General features: G+C 38.7%; 1 protein-coding gene across 1 annotated transcript in view; it reads left to right on the top strand.

Annotated features, from left to right (window-relative positions):
* The window catches only part of TSPAN8 (tetraspanin 8), a 121,266-nt gene that overhangs the window by 77,583 nt on the left and 22,109 nt on the right, over positions 1–21,574 (top strand). Inside the window, exon 3 of the mRNA XM_047868488.1 lies at positions 12,127–12,295. Coding sequence (XP_047724444.1) covers positions 12,236–12,295 — 60 coding nt within the window. The 5' untranslated portion in view covers positions 12,127–12,235. The remainder of the gene's footprint in view (positions 1–12,126; positions 12,296–21,574) is intronic.

Genomic DNA, 21,574 nt, shown 5'->3' with positions numbered 1-21,574 from the left:
ATATGACATTCTGAAAAAGGCAAACTATGGAGACAATAACCAAACCAGTGGTTGCCAGGAGTGGAGGGAGAGAGGGATGAGTCAGTGAAGCACAGGGCATTTTTAGTGCAATGAAACTCTACTGTATGATGCTGTAATGGTGGGTGCCTGTAATGATACATTCGTCAATACCCATAGAAGGTACACCAAGAATGAACCCTAATGTGAACTATGGGCTTTAATTATTAATAATGTATTAATGCTGGCCCCTCAGTTGTAACAAATGTGCCCTACTGATGCAAGATGCTAAAGAGGAAGAAGCCCCCTGGTGGGGGGCAGGGGAGGGAGATTAGAGGTACTCTACACTCTGCTCGAGTTTTCTATAAACCTACAACTGCTCTATAAAAATAAAGTCTATTAATTAAAAAAAATAGTAAAGAGGAAGATGGTGATTGGGAGAGCAAATTCATTTAATTTGATAGTTTTGAGTTTGAGGTCCTGAGATATATAAAGATATCAGTAAGGCACATAAAGCAATTAAACAGAGGGTCAAAAGTGACCCACCAAGGAAGGCCAACAAAATACTGGGTAAAACAGCAACAAAACTGATAACAATAATTTATCCTGTGGTGAGAATAGAGGGACCACCACATTCAGAATACAGCTTGTATCTGACTGATATACCTCTTGAAAGACATGTCATATCTAGGCCTCAAGCCTCCAGCAAGTTTGAGAGGAACTAGCCCTGTTGTCATCATTAACTTCTAGTTTTGGAAGAACTCATTTTCTTTTTCTTCCGGAGAGTAATCTAACATGTCCCAAATTGGTCTTTATTCTCTGAGAATACCATTGTAATCAAAGCATGGGCCAAAGTGGCCTTGTCCCACAGTAGATGCTCATAGAACATTGTTCTTTTATACATATCTGCCTGCTTGCATCATCTCCTGATATAATTAAGCCCCCTTTCCCTATCCTGAAAAATTTCCTAAGTATTTGATTGGTCCTTGATCACTGACTTCCCCTTTCTGTATTTAGACTCTGTCTCTACCCAGCTGGCATAGAGCTTATACCTTTCTGGCTCCCCTCTGATATGACCCAAAGCAGATCTTAAATGCCATCTGCAAGCCTGTCTGCTGGCATCTGTCCAGTTATCTGTCTCCTCAGCTTTGAATTGAAACTCAAATTTAAATTGAAATCAAAAAATTTAATTTTCTGGATAGCTAATATATTTGCATAGTTCAAAAATCAAAATAAAATAAAAGATATACCATGAGAAGTCTTGCCTCCACTCCCTATTCATTCCTTAACCTTAAGTTTCCTTGTTTATTTAGGTATTTTATAATTATGTATGTGTAACCAAGTCTGAGCTCGTTCTGCTCACCGTATGACAGGCTGATAAGTTGAGAGGCAAGATATTGGGGTAAGGAAAGCAACTTTATTTGGAAAGCCAGCAAATCGAGGAGATGGTGGACTATTGTCCCAAAGAAGTATCTCCCGTCAGTATGAAATTTGGGCTTCTTTTGTCAGTGAAAGGGAGAAGCAGGATGGGGTTGGATTCAAAAGGTGACTGACATCTGTAGGCATCTAAGGAAGGTCATGTAACTTCTTCATCCTTAGTTGATCTTTGCATATGGCATCTGGTCATGTCATTCCTGTAAATCTTAAACATAGCATAGGTAGTTCTGGATGTACCTTTCTTATCTCCTTGGGTGAAGTAGGTTTGGGGTAAAGAGTGGTATTTGCAAATGTTGGCTGTAACATGCCAATGTACAAGGTTAAACAGAACTTTCTAAGCTATACATCATAGCAACAAAGGAAATAGAAGCAATATGGAGTCAGACATGCTAAGTTTCTCCCTGTTACATGTATATTTCTGTAAGTTGCCTAAGAAGGTTGTTCTTTCTGGAACATGGTATGATATAGCTACTAAAATGCTGGCCATTAGTTTTCCTTAATTTCCCATTTAATACTGTTAATATTTGATTGGATTTATTAATTCTGTTGATAAGTAATGTTTCTTTCTTATTAATATCTATTGTGTAAGTTATGATTCTTAGTTACCAAAGCATTTGAGAGGAAATTTACCTAAGAACTTATAAGAATTTAGTATCCAAGAAACTCTATATTTCTATTTTTCCTGTTATATATTGCAGTTTACTAACCTGTGATCTGCATTTATGATTTCCTACAGACTTTTATAGAATGAATGAAGAGTTTAATTCTACATAGTACAACATCATAATTTTAATGGTACATATGTTAAGAAACCCTCCAATTTAATTTACATGGGAACGTATTTTCACATCCCTCTGAAATTCCCAGTGAGTGCTCCCCTTTACACTGAAACTTGAAATAATTGTCTAAAGTAAATGATTTTACTTTCATACTTCTCATTCCTTCTTCAACCCTTTCTAATTGGACTCTGTCTTTACTATGTGATTAAGACTAGTCTTCTCTCAAAGGCAGCAGTAATCTCCATGCTGCCAAAACCAGTGGTGATCGGGAGTGCTCATATTTCCAGACCTCTTGACATCTGCCCTGTCTCTCCATAAGACACTTTCCTTTTCTCGCTTCCTGGAGACCACTCTGCTAGTTTTCCTTTTGCATCACTTGTAACTGCTTTTTAGTCTGATGTACTTACTCCTTTGTTAAACTTTAAATATTGGTATGCTGCAGGAATTGGGCCAGGGTTCTCATGTTTTATCTACGTATGGCTTCTCCTTAGATGATCTTATCCAGTACTTTGGCTTTAAATATCTCCCATGTGGCAAAGATGCCCAGGTTTATATTGGGCTCTGACTTTGTCCCAGAATTCCAGATTCATATAGTCAGCTGCCTACCTGACGTCTGCACGTGGATGTCTAATAGGCATCTCAAATCTGAGACGTTCAAAACAGAACTTCTCCCCCAGTTGTCTCCATCTTTGTGGCATCACTATCCACCAAGTTATTCACATTAAAATCTTGCCATCCATGTTTCTCTCTTTCTCTCCCCTCTCAATGTTCATCTCACCTCTAAAGTCTTGAATCCAATCACTTCTCTTCCTCTACAGTGCTGTCACCCTAGACCAGCCACCAGCATCTTCTGCCTGGATCACTGCATCATGTCACTGCAACTGCTTGAAACCTGCTGTATTAATTTGCTAGGGCTGCTGTTACAAATTACCACAGACAGGGTGACCTAAATAACAGAAATTAATCTTCTTGCAATTTTGGGTGTTAGAAGTCTGAGATCAAGGTGTCAGCAGGGTTGATTTCTTCTGTGGGCTCCCTCCTTGGCTTGTAGGAGGCTGTCTTCTCTTTGTGTCTTGACATAATCATTCCTCTGTGTATGTCTGTGTCCTAATTTCCTCTTATTATAAGGACATTAATCATATTGGTTGAAGGCCCATCTTAATGACTTCATTTTACTTTAATTGTCTCTTTAAAGACTTTGTGTCCAAATATAGCCACATCTTGTTTGTTTGTTTGTTTGTTTATTATTTTGAGATAAAAACTTAACATGAGATCTATTAACAGATTTTAAGTGTCCAATAAGTTATTATTGCATGTAGGCCTAATATTGTAAAACTGAAACTTGATGCCTCCTGATAAATAACTCCCCATTTTGCCCTCCTGCAGTCCCCAGCATTTTGGTCTCTGATTTTTATGAATTTGATTACTTTAGGTACTTCATTTAAGTGGAATCCTGTAGTACTTGCTTATCTTTCTGTGTGTGGCTTAGCTCACTTAGCATAATGTCCTCAAAGTCCATCCCTGTTGTCACATAGTGCACAATTTCCTGTTTTTAAAGCTGAATATTATTTCATTTTATGTTTGTATCTCATTTTCTTTATTTATTCATATGCTGATCACAATTTAGGTTGTTTCCTCATCCTAGCTAATGTGAATAGTGCTGCATTGGACATGTAGTACAAATATATCATGTACAAATTTGTAGTACAAATATCAGTGAAAACCTGATTTCAATTCATTTGGATATATGCCCAGAAGTGGGATGGTTGGATGATACAGTAGTTCTATTTTTATTTAGTTGAAGAACCCCCATACAGTTTTCTATAGTGGCTGTACCATTTGCATTCTCACTAATAGTATGTAAGAGTTTTATTTTCTGCACATCCTCACCAAAATTTGTTAAGTTCTTGGATTTTTTTTTTTTTTTGATGATAACTCTCCTAACAGGTGTTGGGTGATATCTCATTGTGGTTTTGATTTGCATTTCCCTTATGGTTAGTGACTAAGCATTTTTTTCATATACCGTTGGTCATTTGTATGTCTTCTTTGGAAAAATTTCTACTCAAGTCCTTAGCACATTTTAAAATTGGGTCTAAGCTCCAACACTGGTAGGTCAGTTTACTGGGGAGGCCCCTCAAAAAAGAGTACTGGATAGGCAAACCAACCTCTACTTTACCTGGGAGTAAAGCCGGGAGCTGGGAGATCTCCTTCTGACCATGTGACATAGCACCAGGGGAAGCAACTCTAGGAGGAAAGTGTCCTGAATCTCCTTACTGACATCAATAAATCTGCTTTCGTGATTGCCCAGCATTCAAGAGCCTTTCACTTAATTTCTAGATTTCCCATAAAGAGCATTTGTTCATGAATTGTTGCTTAATTGGTCTGTTTGTGGGCAGAAGGATGGTCCAGGGCCTCCTACCCCAGCATCTTTCTGATCTTGCTAATATAGTCACATTCTGAGTTATTGGGGATTAGGACTTTAGCATGAATTTTGGGGAGCACGATTCTGTCCATAACACCTACCCTACATTTCTAATAACACTTAAATATATCCACTCTCTTTTCCCTATCTTACACCTCTCTATAGGATCTGACCTGAATCTGCTTCTGATTTCATCTCAGACCTTGCCCCCCATTAACTCATTATGTTACATACACATCAGCCTTTTTCCTCCAGCATGCCATGTTTGTGCTCACCCTAGGGTCTTTGTACTATCTGTTACCTTTGTGTGGAATTTTCTTACCATACATCTTAACATGGCTTGTGCCTTTTTCTCATGCAAGACTCTGTTTCTTTGTTTACAGTGTATTCATTTTTAATAATAAGGGTATCACTTGAGAGCTTACTTCGCATAAGGCATTGTGCTAAACATTTATATGTCCTATTTGATAGAAACAACACGCATAGTGGTTGAAAATTTCATAGTTTGGAGCTAGACTGCCTGGGTTCACATCCAGGCTTTGTTACAAACTATGGGAATTCGGGAAAGTTATTTAACTTTTCTCTGCCTCAATTACTTCCCCCTCACGGAGACCATTTATCTTTATTCCAAACAATTTGAACCTACAGAAAAGTTACAAGACTGATACAAAGAATCCCCATGTTTCCCTGCCAAGAGATCCCAGTCATGTTGATTAATTTCACCAGTAACAACTTTTTTATAGCAAAGGCTCTGATTCAGGATCACATTTCCCCCAAGTTACGTGTCTCTCACCAGCCTCTTTGAATATGGAATAAGTCCTCACTCTTTCCTAAGTTTCCTTGTCTGAGCATTTAAATGATTTAGGCCAGTTATCTCATAGAATGCCCTTGATTTGGGCTTGTTTTGTGCTTCCTCATGATTTGACCCAAGTCAGGACTCAGTTTGAATGTCAAGTTTTCAGGGTTCCATCTAATGTAAAGTATTTGCCTCAGTTACTTTGCAACACGAGATCCTGTCATTTTTCTCTTCTTAGTGTTTTCTTGCATATTTATTTGTATATTTGTTTGTGTGTGTGTGTGTGTGTGTGTGTGTGTGTCAAGTTGGTGGAATATAAAGTTCATAAGGACATTGTGGACTTTAATTTTCTTTTGCAGTGTTGCATCCTAGCACATGTGGTGATTATATCTGCTAGTCACTGTGGTAGGCAGTAGGAATATAATGGGGAACACAAACAGGTGCTCTTTGTTATTCTTAAAAAATAAGTTAGAAAATATAGTTAGATAACTTGCTATTTAGACATTCGGTCAGTGCATATTTATTGAACACCTACTATGTTCTGAACCCAAGGGATATGTTATTCTGTGAACAACACAGAAAGTGCTCCTGATCCCCTGAAATTTACATTCCAGAAAGGAAGCAGACAATAATATGAATAAATAAATATGTAATGGTGTGAGTGGAGAGGATGAACCATCTAGCTCTTATAAATGAAGAGGATTCCAGAAAGAGGAGGAAGTGGGAAGGCCCTGAGTCGGGAATATACTTGGCAAGTCCAAGGATCAACAAGGAGTCCGCTGTGGCTGGAGCAGCATGAGTGAGGGAGAAAGTGGGAGGAAATGGGGTCAGTGAGGCAGCCAAGGGCCCATCTTGTGTGGCTTTGGATTTGATTCTAATTGTGATGGGAATCCATTAGAGCGTTCAAAGCATGGGAGTGACATAATCCTTTACTGCACAGAGAATTGCTTTATGAACTATTTCCTTTTCAGAGAGCTCCTTAGGGGATTGGCTGAGAATCTGTGATTCTCAAGAAACTTGAAATTTCTGGCTATTTCTTATACATCAGGCCCTGAACTGGTAGCTAGAAATCCTGGAATGTGTTCCCAGATTTGCACATTCCTTTTTGAGGGACCTTGGCTAGGCCAATCTTCCTGGCTTAACAGCACCTCTTCACACTCGTGGATTCAAGAAACCATGAAGAGTGAATAGGAAACAGAGCAGAGCACTTACGGGAATTTTCTGGCTATCTGAAGCCTCAAGTATGAATATGGTATAAATAAATTAGTATGCAGAAAGAGTCTGGACCTATTCCACAATTAGAAAAAAATCAGTAAGTTCTCTTTTGGAATATTTTCTTAAGGTTTAATGATTAGTGTAGGCTAAATGAGAGGTCAACTTGATTCTGTAGAAAGCAAAAACAATTCCTCAGCTTTGTTTTACCCATAGACATTTTAATGACCCCAAGAGTATCTTATTTAAAATTTTTTTGACTTCCTCACATGATTCGCCTATGGATGAAGCATTTTCTGAATAAATCAATGTGCTAATAATAAAATAATTACTGGGAAGAGTTAGGGAAGGATACTTTAATACCTGAATATAAATGAAAAATGGAACTAGAAGAGAATTCTGGGAGAAATGGTGTATTCCATTTCTGGAAATAGTGCATTTAGATATTATATTCCTAAATATGTATAGTTTTATTTGATATGGATTGAGATTGGGGTGATCCATTTAAACAGTATGATAGTGAAGCAAATGCAGCCAGGCACGGTCGTTGTGGGAACGATGGTTTAGGTGTTTATCCACAGGTTTTCTGGTTTTCTCAGTTTTGCTTTCTCACGGTAAGGGAAAATCAAGTCTTTCAAGTGCTCAGGGAAAATATAAATAGGACTCTCTGTAGTTAAAAAAAAAAATTCAAAACAGAGTCTGAGTTGTTTTCTACCTGGGCTTAATTTGGGATATATTTGGTGCTTCTTATAAAGGTGTGAAATGGAAGTTTGGGATTTCCTCATAAATGACCTTTTACAGCGACTTTCTGTTATTTTATTTTCTCCTGGGAACTAGAATAGCCATGCAATACATTCCCACTGTGTGAGGTTGAATAAACCTTTCTAATTTAGAATCAGTCACTTGTGAGATCCTAATTAGCATTATGAGTAAAACGTCTATGTTTATTTCTGACCAGTCATGGGATACGCCTGTGTTAAATTCAGTGTAACGTTTTGTTGGCTCTTTCAGTTTGAGAAACTGGTGTCTGATATAAGCATGAAACATCCCCACCCGCGTATTTTTTCTTTTTCTTTTTTAAATTCTGTGTTGGTGGCCTCTGCTCATTTCCCTACCTCTTAATCACCGTTACCTCAGAGCCTAATCATGCCTGGCAGCTAATGTGTACCTTGTGAACTGACCAAACAAAGGACTGATTCAGAGAGAACTCAGAGAAAAGCAGGTTGGCATTTACACTTTAAACTTAAAAAGCAAACAGCCAGGCAAATTCAGCACGAAAATGGAGTATCCAATGATCCTGGGCTGGAGATGACAGAGCTCTGTTTTGTATTCTTCATTCTCCTGTTAAGTATTCTTGTCTGTACGTGGGCACACATCCTGATTTGGAGAGAAGGAAAATAGGATTGACCTCGGAGAGACCAACTAGTAAAATCTATAGGACTGGACCAAGAGGGCAATCATTTTTAAGTGAAGAATTTTAAAAATACGTAAAATGCAATTAAAATGTGATCTTGGAAGCAGGACTGAATTGTAATTATGGTCGAGTAAATGGATACCCAATGTTCACGTCCTCTTGCCTGGGGATAGACTGTGATCACAGAGAGGGCATGGACTGAACAGACGACAGAGAAGGCATCTGGAGGAGAAGGAGTCTGTGGTTTGTCACAGCAATGTTCATGGAGAGGCTGCTGCCTCTGCTGAGGGTGTCATTTGGTGGGTTTGGCTGTGGGATCCCTGAGATGGTGCTAGACTCATCAGCCTATCAAATCTTAGCAATGCATCCACCGACTCCTTTACTGAATTTCCCCTCCAAGAGACCACGTGTGTATGCTCTGGCTTCCGTGCTGCTTTCTGACAGGGAGTGGTTTTTCCGGTCAGTCACTGTCTTATGCTGGATGGCTTAATGGGTACATTTCTCACCATAAACTAAGAAATTGACATTCTGGCTCCTGTGAGATCATTGAAAGTGAATCTGTCCTAAGAAGCAGATCACTTCAGGAAAGGTTGGCAAAGCTGAGCTTCGGGGGCTGTCAAGCCAAGGACCCGACCCTGGACCCCAACGAGCAACTGGGCCCTTTCTCATCTTACTGCAAAGCGTGAAGAGAGTATAAACACTATAGTGAGATCTAATAAGAATTCATGGGCATCTCTAATCCATCATGGTCAACACTGCATTTGTAATCACTGTACTATTTTGCCTCAATCTTCACTAATAAACACTTAAAAATGGATTTTGGTGATCTAAGGTCTATTTTCTTATGCACGTTTTCATATTTTTCCTTTTGTAACCAGTACGGTTAGTGACTTTATGTCTAGGTACAAATCATGACAATTTTAGAGCAAAAATATCTGTAAAAGAGGAAGAATATTCATTGGCTATCCATTGTTCATGAACACCATTTTGGTACTTTACAAAGACAATTCTAAGTCATTTATTTTTGAGCTGGAATTAACACCACAAATAGATATTGTTTCAAAATTTCCTGCAATGGAAGGAGACAGATCATTCTCATACCAGATGCTTCCCATCCCCAGTGGGAATATGCAAGAGGTTTTTATGAGCTAGGCTCCATAAGCACACAGGATAGGAAGCATAGAGTATTATGTTCAAATGAAAACAGAAGAAAAATGTTGGTCTTGGGAATGTTGGAATTGGCCTAGAGGACAAGAGCCAGGCCTCTGCTCCTGTGAAAGGGATCATAAAACCTGTAAGTGAGCAACCTTTATTTTCCAAAACTAGGAAAAAAGTTTTTTTTTCAAAATGAGAAATGCTAAAGAGCATCAGAACTTTCTCTTCACTCTAATTATTTAGAATGCATGACCTCATGTCTTCATGCACTTACACACCCACACCTAAGTAGTCATAAGGAAGAGAAACTTCAACATCATTTCTCTCGCTAGTGCTATTAGCCTTTGAGGAAATTAATATTTACAATGCTATTAAAAAAACAATATAGTATATAGTGACAGTGATGATGGGAAAATATATAACATAAAATAGAATATAATCTTTTCTCTGGGAGGTGGGTAGAGGACAGCTTGCCCTGTGTTATCAGTGCCATTCTAAGAAATCTGAAAATTTTCCTGTGACAGGAAGCCATCCTTAGAATGTTTTTTTAAATGTTTGTTTATTTTTGAGAGAGACAGAGAGAGAGAGAGAGAGAGAGAGAGAGAGACACACTCGTGTATGCACATGCACACACACACACACACACACACACACACACACAGTGTGAGTGGGGGAGGGGCAGAGATAGAGGGAGACGCAGAATCTGGAGCAGGTTCCAGGCTCTGAGCTGTCAGCACAAACCTGACATGGGGCTTGAACCCACACAGTGAGATTATGACCTGAGCCAAAGTCGGGCGCTCAACTGACTGAGCCACCCAGGAGCCCTTTAGAATGGTTTTTAACCAGGAGAATTACATAGTCAATAAGTATTCATGAAAAGAATTATGGGAAGGGAAAGAGAGAAAATTCTGGAGTGTTAAGGCAGATAAGAGGGGGAAGAGACTGGCAGGAAAACTAATTAAGATTCTAGTGGAATGGCCCACGTATGAGATGATAACAGGTTGAATAATGACAGTAGCTAAAGGAGAGATGGGGGAACCAGATTTGAAGGAAACTGAGGAGCTCCGTGAACTGTGGGGAGTGACTGGATACCAGGCAAGAAGAAAAGAGGACCACAAAGGGATTCCACAATATTTAGCTTGGGCAAGTTTTATGTGATCATAACATTTACCAGGATAGGAATTCAGAAGAATGAACTCCTTCATACAGATTTTGAATTGGACTGGGGATTCTTTTACAAAGAGTAATTTTTCTGTAAAACACATCCATTGATTTTTATGTTTCAGGGTTCCACAGTGATTTAACTAAGGCTTATATTCTTTACAAGCAGATTTAAAAAAGTATATTCCAAACTGAAATTTGATAAGCACTCAATACATTCTTGTCAACAAACAGCATTTTTATCTATATATTTCTTTTGATTTTACCTCTAAATGATAATCATTTGTAGGACTTCAAATCCATTTGGTTTTTCAGTTCAATCAAAAACTCTTTCTTCTTTCAGCGATGGATATGCACTATATGCACTATTATCTCAGTAGAAGTAGGAGTGAAATTATTTCCATTTTCTAGAAGAAATAGCATAGAACACCAACAATTTTAATGATTATTTAAATATTAAGCCATTCTTTTTGAACTAATCCTAAATTTGGCCTTAGCACTAAACATTATTGGTGCTCATACATTAAAAATACATTTTGTTTATAGTCAGGGAGTGGAATTGTTTCAAAGGCATCTTTGTATGTTTGTGAAAAGTAGAAAAATATTCTTCTAACTAATCCATTTTTTTTACTAGCCCACACTTGTACAGAACTTAACAAAGATTTAAAGAGGTATTTCCCCCAACAGCATTTTGAAGTATGGGGTTCTTTCCTTTAGGGGGAAAAGAACTCCCTTTTAGATGCAGGATGTGAAAATTAGCATGACCCAAATTGTTTATACAAAAGCAGTCCACACCTCCCTGATTAGGTCAGAGAATTTTGCCTTTACCTGCAGCAGCTGCCTTCTATTAGCTCTAGAAACAAACTGTACCATCTATGGTCGCTGAACTATGACCACCTTCACATTTTGAATTTTTTTTTTTTTTGTCCGAGAGGACCCGGAACCCAGAAACTGGGTTGGTGGAGAGGAGCTGTTGCTAGGTATAACTTAACAGAGAATGGGAAGTACAGTGCCTGCCTTAACAGTAAACTGAACTATCAAAATAGCTACACATTATAAAATGAACATAATGGGGCAGTCAGAGAATGACTCCTGAATTTTTTTTCTTTTCCACTGTAAGAAATAAAGATAAAAACCGTATGGTCTTATCATAGGCAGGGCAATCTCTTCTTCCTCACTTCCTCTATGAGTCATTCATAGCAGCTCCGTGGACTTGTTTTGAGTTTAGTTCAGAGGCTTTGCAAGGTGGTACCTGTAATGGTTGTTCCCACTATTCTGGGGTTAAGAATGAAAGGTGGCTACGTGTAAGCCTTCAGATTTTGCAGATTTCTCAATGTATTTTTATTGCACCCGGAAAAAATTGTGCATTGTTGAGAAAATACAATGCAAAAACGAGTTGAGACACAATGCCCCTTTATCTGTAAGCAAAACCAGTCTTACTTCTCTAAAGTGGAAATAGAGAGCAGGGAAGTTGTGGGTTCTGAAATCCAACAACCAAGTATCGCTGTGCCACTCTCTCCCCGACCCAGCGCCACTCCTTAACTTGATATCTGTTTACTTTAGAGGAGGCAGTTTTGGAGAAAGGATCATAAATATCCTGGCCCGGTGCCCCAGGAGCCATGACAAGCAAAAGAACATACTCGCCTAGAGATAGCCCTTGTGATATTTAAATGTGTGGGTTAATTTTTTATCCACTTTAATAACTGGATTATTCCCCTCCACCCCTCCTTTGCTTTCTATTTCTGCTCGGAAGCCGTGGGCACAGAAATCTCTGCAGGCAGATTACTCCTGAGCATATTGCAGGACAATCCTATAACCAACAGATACATTTGCAGCATCTGGATTCCTGATCTTTCTTCGACATGGCAGGTGTGAGCGGCTGTTTAAAATATTCTATGTTTATCTTCAACTTCTTGTTCTGGGTAAGTGTTTTCTTTTTTTCCTAATTATCAATTTTATGCAAGAAAGGGGATCTTGATATCAATAGCACAAATAAGAACAGACTCTGCACTAGAGAAATAGGAGGAGGAAGAAAATGTATTTTCCATTCACTTGTTTGGATTTGTTTGTTCTTTCTTTGGTTATTTCAGTAATTGAAAATGAGCCAGTGACTCAAGAAAGTAGACTTCAGGATCTGCGAGGGTAAACATTTCATAAATGTTTTGATATTGTTGCAAAACAATCACAGGAGAAAAAATACCCTTTAATTAAAGGACAACTATTCTTAGTTGTATATCATATAGGCCTCCCTAGTTTTAAGGACCTTGTGGGAAAAATTTGGTCTGATTCCACCAGAACCCAGCCCCTGAATTCTAATCTTTACATCTGGGTCTGAAACAGGTGAGTGGTGGGTTGTCAGATGATAGACATGAGGAAGGGATCGTTTTCAGAGACCCAAAGAAGAAACAGTGAGTCATAAAATAACTTGAGAGGGAAACAATAAAATTGTTTAATCAAGGAAAAATTAAACTTTCATCATGGAAAAAAATAAAAATTAAACTTACTAGGTTTATATCAACCACTGAAAGTCAGTATTTTGATTTTGATGTGTCATCACCCCACCTTTTAATCAACAGCGTTGGCATTTTAGCAGGTTCTTAGGTGGTTTTTTTTTTTTTTTTGAAAGCTTATTGACATAGGACAGCAAATAAGTTGGTAAGTAGCATCAAATGTTAAAAAGTGGAAAAATAAGATCTGGAAGGCAAAAGGTAAAAGGCAGGCTGGGATGTTGGAAAATTGCCATTATCACTTTTAGTATATATGGTACAGTTAAAGATTGTTCAGAAGTAAATCATTAAAAATAGCCCAAAGTTCTTAAATGAAAAAGTCATTTTGTATACTGAATTAAAAAAATGGCTTATGCGGTGTAAGCAGGAGAGAATTCTGGTTTTGTTTTTTACCTGGTTACCTTTGGTAAACAGGCAGCTGGTATCTGTGTTGGTAAATTTCTGTCCAATTAAAATAATGATGTACCTAATTAATCTCAATTGCAGGAATACAGTCTTATTGTCCAAAATTACTTTCATTCAATGTCAGTAGCCCTAATGACTACAGATGAAATATTGATGAAGTAAGCAAATGAGGATATAAATAAATAAAATAAAATAAAGAAGAAAATTTGTCTTTTACTTCCTCTTTTCCCTAGGAAAAATGGGCTGCTTTTGCAAATATTAAATGTAGGTCATGAATATATACCAGTTTTTTAAAGTTACTCCAGATTAATTTCTTCCCTTGAAATATTTAAAATTGCTTAAAGCTTGAGAGTAGAATATAAACAAAGGAATGTCTCTGTACTTTTGATTGGCTTTGTTTGTAGCTTTTTGTTACGGAGAATTTTGAACATTCACAGAACAGAAAAGGATAATCAACCCATCACCCAGCCCCAACAGCCAGGACATCATGGCAATCCTTCCGGGTGTTCTCATCCACTTTCTCCACCCTATGTAAATTGAAGCAAATCCTAGATATTTCACCTATAAATATTTTAATATATATCTCTAAAAGAGAAATAATTCTTTAAAAAATATAACCACAATGTTAAAATTTAATAAGGATTTCTTAATCGATTATCAAATATCCACCTAGGGTTTAAATTTTTAATTGCTTCATACATATTCCTCTTTGAATCAGAATCTAAATAAGGTTCAGACATTGTGATTGGTTGATATATCCTTTATGTCCATTTTCATCTTTAGGTTCCCCTTCTGTCTTCATCTCTTTCTCCCCACCTTGAAATTTTATGAATTGGTGTCATTGTTTGTGTTATCACATTACCCACGGGCTGGAGTTTGCTATTTACATATCCATGGTATAGTTTATCATGTTCCCCTGTCCTCCATATTATCTCCAATCTAGTGATGGCATATGTCACCTTGAAAAGATTCAGGTTGCTATTTGGGTAGGAGCACAACTACTTTATAAGTGACGTTGTGTTCTTTCTTCACACACTCTCTGACCATGTCACATTTTGTGATGTTAGTTGCCACTGATGCTGGAGAACCTAAGAATCAGTCCATTAAGAGTTCCAAACTGGTGATACTCTGTGCTCACTTCGGCAGCACATATACAAACTGGTGATACTCTATGTCTATCACCTTTTCTTCATTTATTAGCTGGAATATTTTCAATAAAGAGAAACTTGGCATTTACTGATTGGTTACCAGTAGTATCCAGTTTTTATTAAAAAAAAAAAGGCAGCATACTTCTTACTCTTCACTTAACAAAATGATGAGTTAATTTGCAGGATCATACAACAGTAACAAGCAAGTATTTCTGTAAGTAGCCTTATGATATAGTAGATTTAAACTCTATCACCATTCTTATCTTTGTTGATGTGCAATTTGTTTTACCTTTGACCACTGGGGAGTATTTTCAGTGAGACCTTTTGACGTGATCTCAACAACATAACTTCTTCCCCATTTGGTATGAAAAGATGTTCCAGGCTTACTTCACTAGTTCCTGCAATATACCTGGAATCAGTTTTTTTTTAAACTTTTTTAAGGTTTCTTTATTTCTGAAAGAGAGACAGAGTGCGAGCGGGGGAGGGGCAGAGAGAGAGGGAGACACAGAATCTGAAACAGGCTCCAGGCTCTGAGCTGTCAGCACAGAGCCCAACGCGGGGCTCGAACTCACAGACCGTGAGATCATGACCTGAGCCGAAGTCGGCCGCTTAACCGACTGAGCCACCCAGGCGCCCCTGGAATCAGTTTTTTCTTCAAGAAGTCCTCATATTTGTTTTTAAGAAACTATGACCATTGTCTTTTTATGGTACACAACGTACATGGGCCATTTAAACAACCAAAATGTGAAAATGCTAATAAATGCACTACTCCTATGTTAATAAGATGTTCCTTAGTAAGATGTTCTAAAGTGCCTAAACTGGTGGCAATCTTCAAATCATGAAATCATCAAAATATATTTGTTGCATAAAAACAGCATATAAATTGCCAGTTGCTATTATGAATACATCAGAGGTCAATGTTTCATTAAATAGCTAATTGGGAATTTGAAATAGATCTGAATTTTAAACTGAAATGATAAAGGCACATTAGGAAAGGGGCATGCTATATGTTTAGGATTATATATGTAAGATTAGAGATCTGTACCATGCTGAACCTAGATATTGTCACTGCTTTCCTGGGGACCTCTGATTATTTTATGGTTGCTATTGTCTCTTTGTTTTCTGATAATGAATACAAAGTCTTTCTGATGCATTATATTTCAGTTAGACATTTCTAATTTCGCTGGAGTAAAAGGCCTTGTTCTTTCCATCAACATATTGGTACGACCTACAATCTCTATATGACATATCTTGAAATGTAGTCTTTGAGTGAGAACAATGGTGGTAAAGACCAATGATAACTTCTCAGCCAACAGGTGACATCAATATTCTCATTCAAAATCTAGACAGCAGGAGTCTCTGAGGTTAGGGAATCACTGCTATTTCTATTCTCCCCTCTATCCCCCAGCCCAAAGTTCTCAGTTAGAATTTTATGACTCTTCATAGGAAATTAGCGATTTGTCACATTCCTAATGTTTACTTAAGTAAAAATTTTAATGGTCCCACTGATGTGGTTTTCTTATAGATATCCATGGCTTTATGTTTTCAAATGCATTCTTTCTGGTATAACTTGCAAAACTAAGCTTTTGCAAAGTAGGGCCAGATGTTGAAATATCTCGGAGATATGCATATGGTCGTGTAAGCTAAACATACCAGTTTCTTTTGTGAGAGAACTTGAGATATGTCACATAAATAGGCAGCAATTTTCATTTGTCAGAATTAGCATTTGAAGAAGAACACGTGGAAGCAGAAATCATTCTTAATCACTGATGCTAGCATTTGATGTAAGTTACAGTGAATGGAAGGTGCCGTAGAGAATGGATAAATTCCAGGTTCAAAGTCTATTTCTCCAAGTCTTGTGTGTGAACAGATGAGACGCCCAAATTTTCTTGTGCTCCTCTCAGATATCTGAGAGGGAATATGGTAGATGCTGGGGCATATGGTAGTTGCTCGGATATGGTAGTTGTCCAGATAAACACGGGACACAGCCGTTAGCCCAGGGATGCAGTGGAACTCCTGCCGGAAGTAGAGAGCTATAGAGAGGCCAGCCCTGTGTGCAGGAAAGCAGAGTGAAGCCACATTACCAATCCCAAATGAGGTAAGGGGAGAAGGAGAAGCCAGGTTGTAAAAACCAAATGTATCAGCAACTGCAGGAAGCCAGTGTGTGAAGCAGTGTGAAGAGAGCAGAAGGAAGTCAGAACTTGGAGAGAGTCCAGGAACCAGAATTTTGATATTCCTCATTGTATTTTATGTGGTGCCTGGGTCTCTTGGCTGGCTGTGCTGAGAGCAATGAAGAGAGTTAAGGCAGACATAACTGAGATAGGGGAACCTTAAAAAATCAGGCCCAGGGGCCCCTGGGTGGCTCAGTTAGTTGAGCTTCTGACTCTTGATTTCAGCTCAGGTCATGATCTCAGGGTCATGGGATTGAGCCCCATGTTGGACTCTGTGCTGAGTGTGGAGCCTGCTTAGTACTCTCTCTCTCCTGTCTATGCCTCTCTCCACTTATGCCTCTCTCCCTCACTCCTGTGCTCTCTCTCTCTCCCAAAAAACAAAGAAAGAAAGAAAGAAAGAAAGAAAGAAAGAAAGAAAGAAAGAAAGAAAGAAAGAATCAGGCCCAATTATATTACATCCTGTCAATTGTTGAAATCTCCCATGATAAAGACTTGACTGTGGCTAGAATGTGTGAACTTTTTATATACAGTGGCTTTCTGACACTGTGCCATCAGTGTAGAATTACAACATGGAAGCCCAGTGGTTGAGAGTTCAGACTGAACCTCAGCTCCTTCATCACTAGCTGTGTGACCTAGGGGAAATTAGTTAATTTCTCTGTGCTTTAAAGTTCTTCATCTTTAAAACTGGGGATCATAGTAGTATCTACCTCATGGCGTTGCTGGGAAAGTCATTGATTGAGTTAATGCATAGGAAAGAACAGAACAACGCAAAAGAAATGTTCAAGAAACGGACATTTCGACCAACGTTGTATAGACATTTTTATGAGACAAAAATATGAAAGTACTCTGTGTAGTGATAAATCAATTCCAATGTTGGAGTTTGAAACAGAGGAGGAAATAAGATGGCAAGAATTATGATGAAGGCAGAAATTCTTCTATTACAAATTAGGGGAATGGAAAGAAAGCATATTTTTGTAAGCCGACTTGAGATGCAAATCCTAAATTCACTCTATATTGCTCTGTGGCCTGGAACATGTCCCTTGACTTTTCTGTGCCCCAGTCTCTGTATTTGTAAAATGAGGATGATAATTTTATCCAGCAGAGTTAATTGTGAAGATTAAATAAGATACTTTCTGAAAGCCTATAACCAAGGACTGTCATGCAATAATAGTTCAATGAATGCAATTTTCCTCAATTCCAACCATCATATTGCTTTTTCATTTTAAGTATTAGAATCTGGTATGGTAACATTGTATACCTCATTGGCTTTTAAAACTTAAATATTATTTTAGCCCTACTCCGGTCCTCTTCTCGCCTCATGGGGCAAGGGATCGGTGGGGCTAGAGAACTATGCTCACTCTGAGCCTGGCCTCCACTTTGGGGACTTGGGACCCCAAATTTCCCTTCCCAAATGGCTCCAAACCTGTTTCCAGAGTCTGCACAGGCCCTTCTCCTGAAGCGATCAAGGGGGGGCTGTTTGGCAGAAGGGGAGCAGGTTGTAACGGAGCTGGCTTGCACTGAGGTATCCACACTCATTCCTATCATGTCCCTCAGAGTTCAGGACGGAACCGGAAGTGAGGGCCTGGGCGGGGCTGGCTCTCCACAGGCCACCAGCTGCTGGTAGCAGATTCTGAGGAGTCAGAGCATTCTAAATCAAACCTCATCTTCCAGGTCATTAAGTGGGAACCCTTGTCAAGGTTGAAGCTAGGAAACATTTTATATATGTTTATTACTGTGAATTCTAACTTCTCAATATAGAGACCTGTGGTCTGTGGACCGTCTGTGATTTGTGTCCTTGCCCCCCGGGGGCCCTGCAAAAGTATGTTCAGGTCTGCAGGTGTTACTGCCATGGCAGTTGTGCTTTTGACACAAAGCGATAAAAACATCCCTGAATTTGCATCTGTTTTATGATTCAGAAACATTCGGGTGCTAATCAAATGCTGAACATCTCTCTTTACCTATTTTGAAGTTATGTAAATTTTAGTGATTGTGTGCTTTCATGCAGCAAAGATAACCCGAAGCACGTTCACCCAGACCCTACTTATGTCAGAAAGGAATGTGTTTGATTTCTTTCCCTTACATTTAGAGCTATTTGAAATTAGAATTTGCAGCAGTTGTACTGGGCGTTTGGCTTACTTACTAGGTTTAGAAGATAGCCATGGATGCGACTATAGAGACACTTTGCTGTGTACATAATACTCATTGTTACAATAAATACCAGTCATTTGGGGCTGAAGAAAGAAAAACCATGAAGGCAGAGCCTGCTAAGAATTGAAGTTTTTAATTGACTCCACTGGTTTAGAGCAGAAAAGCAGTGTGTGAGTGGCAGGAGGCCATGTCAGTAAATCAGAGCTGCAGTAGGCCATGGCTGTGGAGAGGATGTAGAGTGACCTCTCCTCCAACAGGAAGTCTGAGAATTACCATGACCCACGTTGTTAGAGAGTGAGGCAAAGGGCAGACCCTACTCTCAATGAATAATACAGCAGACAAGGTCTCATCTTATTCAAGGATGAATAAAGGAAAATCTAGCCCAAGTCCCAGTAAAAGGACTGAGGAACAAGTGACAGGGAATGTCCCTCTGAAACCTTAGAGGACAAGCACACATCCCTGAAACACTCCAGCATCGTGGAAGAAGGATCCTGAAATCGGTCTCCACAATGCAATGCCAGAAAATAATAACTCCCTGTGAAACAGAGGAGAGAGACCATGAGAGAAGAAAAAAGTTAACCAGAAAAGCATAGAATGGGAAGAAAAGGAAAATGGATACAATAAAGAAATGGTTCATGTAAACCCGATATGCAATGATAGAATTAAAATCCACTCCAGAAACTACATGAAATGGATACAGTGATATGGAATCCCAAATTGAGAAGCTCTCCCAGAGGAAAAGCAGAAAGAGATAAATGAGGTGGAAGAAGAAGGTAGAACAGAGAATGGAAAACCAGGGCAATTTGTATTCCTGAGGAAGAGGATACAATAAATGGAAAACAAATAATTTAATATAAAAAATTCACATAAGCAACAGTTGCACACTCTGCATTATCTTACCACCATGCAATGAAACTAGACTTTTAAATAAATGTTTAAGAGAAGAAGAAACTTGAAAATTAACAACTTTCCTAAAATGTTAGTACTGTCTTAAAATGTTAGGGCTGTTGGGATTCTCACCACCTGTAATCATGGTGTCTAGTGTCCTGGGATTACCATAAAGACAAATCTTGTAGTTTTCGAGGTTATCCATTTGGGTGTGTTCTTATTCTTTCATAAACTTTTAGGAAGCTTTCCCCTAAGCTTATCTAAAATGTATCCATTCTGGACCAATAATGATGTAGCTCACAATCCATGCTCCCTCATAGCATAGTGCTATGCACTTCCCTCCATGTGCAACACTCTTCAAATACAATGTGATAAAATCCAAAGATAGAATTGAGGGGCATCTAGGTGGCTGAGTTGGTTGAGAGTCTGACTCTTGGTTTCAGCTCAGGTCATGATCTCACAGCTGATGAGATCAAGCCTTGTGTCAGGCTCTGTGCTAACAGCACAGAGCCTGCTTGGGATTGTTTTCTCTCTCTCTCTCTGCCTTCTGCCCCCCACCCCCAAATAAATAAATAAACTTTAAAAAAAGATAGAATTGAGAGGAAGGAGTAGGGATGATTGGCGGACACACTATCAGAGAAGAGGACAAATCAGCTTGTTCTATGCCATTTATCCTTGATCTAGATGGTGCTTCCATTTTTCTTCCTGACACTTTGTAGTTTTCAGCTTCTTTCCTGTCTCAGTCTGCTTGGATTGCCATAACAAAATACCACAGGCTTGGTGGATTAAACAACAGAAATTTATTTTCTCACCATCTTGGAGGTTAGAAGTCCAAGATCAAGGTGCCAACCAATTTGATTTCTGGTGAGAGCTCTTTTCCTGGCTTGCAGATGGCTGCCTTCTTGCTGTGTCCTCGCATGGTTTTTCCTCCATGCGTCAATGCAGAGAGAAAGTGAAAGACACAGAGACAGAGACACAGAAGTCTCTTCCTCTTGTTATGAGGTCACCAGTAATGTCAGATTAGAACCCCATTACACAGTAATTAACCTCATAAAGTCCTATCTCAAAATACAGTCAAACTGTAGGGTAGGGCTTTAATATGTAAATTTGGGGGGATATAATTCAGTCCATAGCATGCTCAAAAGCAAACATCAAAATTATTACCTAATTTTTTAGAATGCTGGCTCAGACAAAATGCAGCCTAATTCCATAAAAAGAAAGAGGTCTCATGAGAGCTGAGTAGCAACCACAATGATCTTCCTTCAAAGAGAAGCCAGTAGGTGGGCACTGGGGGGAAGGAGGCCTGTTCTGCCACGTCTACTTTGGGCTCAGAGGCCCAAAATATCTACTCATTTCCTTTACAACCTGATCAACAGAAAGCAGGACAGAGCTGGATACTTATGTCTTGATTTATACTCTCAATTATTTAAACAACATAAGAAGGCTGGAGACAAACGCCCAAAGCCAAACTGGAAAAAGGCTCAAAGAACCATTATGATAGCCAGTCTTTAACAACTGGGATAACATAGGTTAATATCAATCATGACTCTAGAATGATTATTCTTTTTTTAAAAAAAAAAGTGTATTTATTTTTTGAGAGGGAGAGAGAGAGAGAGAATGGGGGAGGGGCAGAGAGAGAGGGAGACAGAGAATCCCAAGCAGCCTCTGCACTTCAGTGTAGAGCTGGACTTGGCACTCAACTTCACACACTGTGAGATCATGACCTGAGCTACCCAGGCGCCCCTGGAATGATTATTCTCTACAGAAAATCAATTTACTTTTAAAGTCAGTCAGCATAAAATTTAATAATTTTATATCTTTAAGACTAAGTTTTACATGCCAATATCTTCAAAAAGATGAGAATGGCGTGTTCTCAACATTTGTTTCTTCTGTTTTTAAGAGGAAGTTTGAAGAAAAAATAGAGAGATAGGAAT

Source organism: Prionailurus viverrinus, chromosome B4, assembly GCF_022837055.1.
Source record: "Prionailurus viverrinus isolate Anna chromosome B4, UM_Priviv_1.0, whole genome shotgun sequence".
NCBI lineage: Eukaryota > Metazoa > Chordata > Mammalia > Carnivora > Felidae > Prionailurus > Prionailurus viverrinus.
This window is presented reverse-complemented; position numbering and strand designations above follow the sequence as displayed.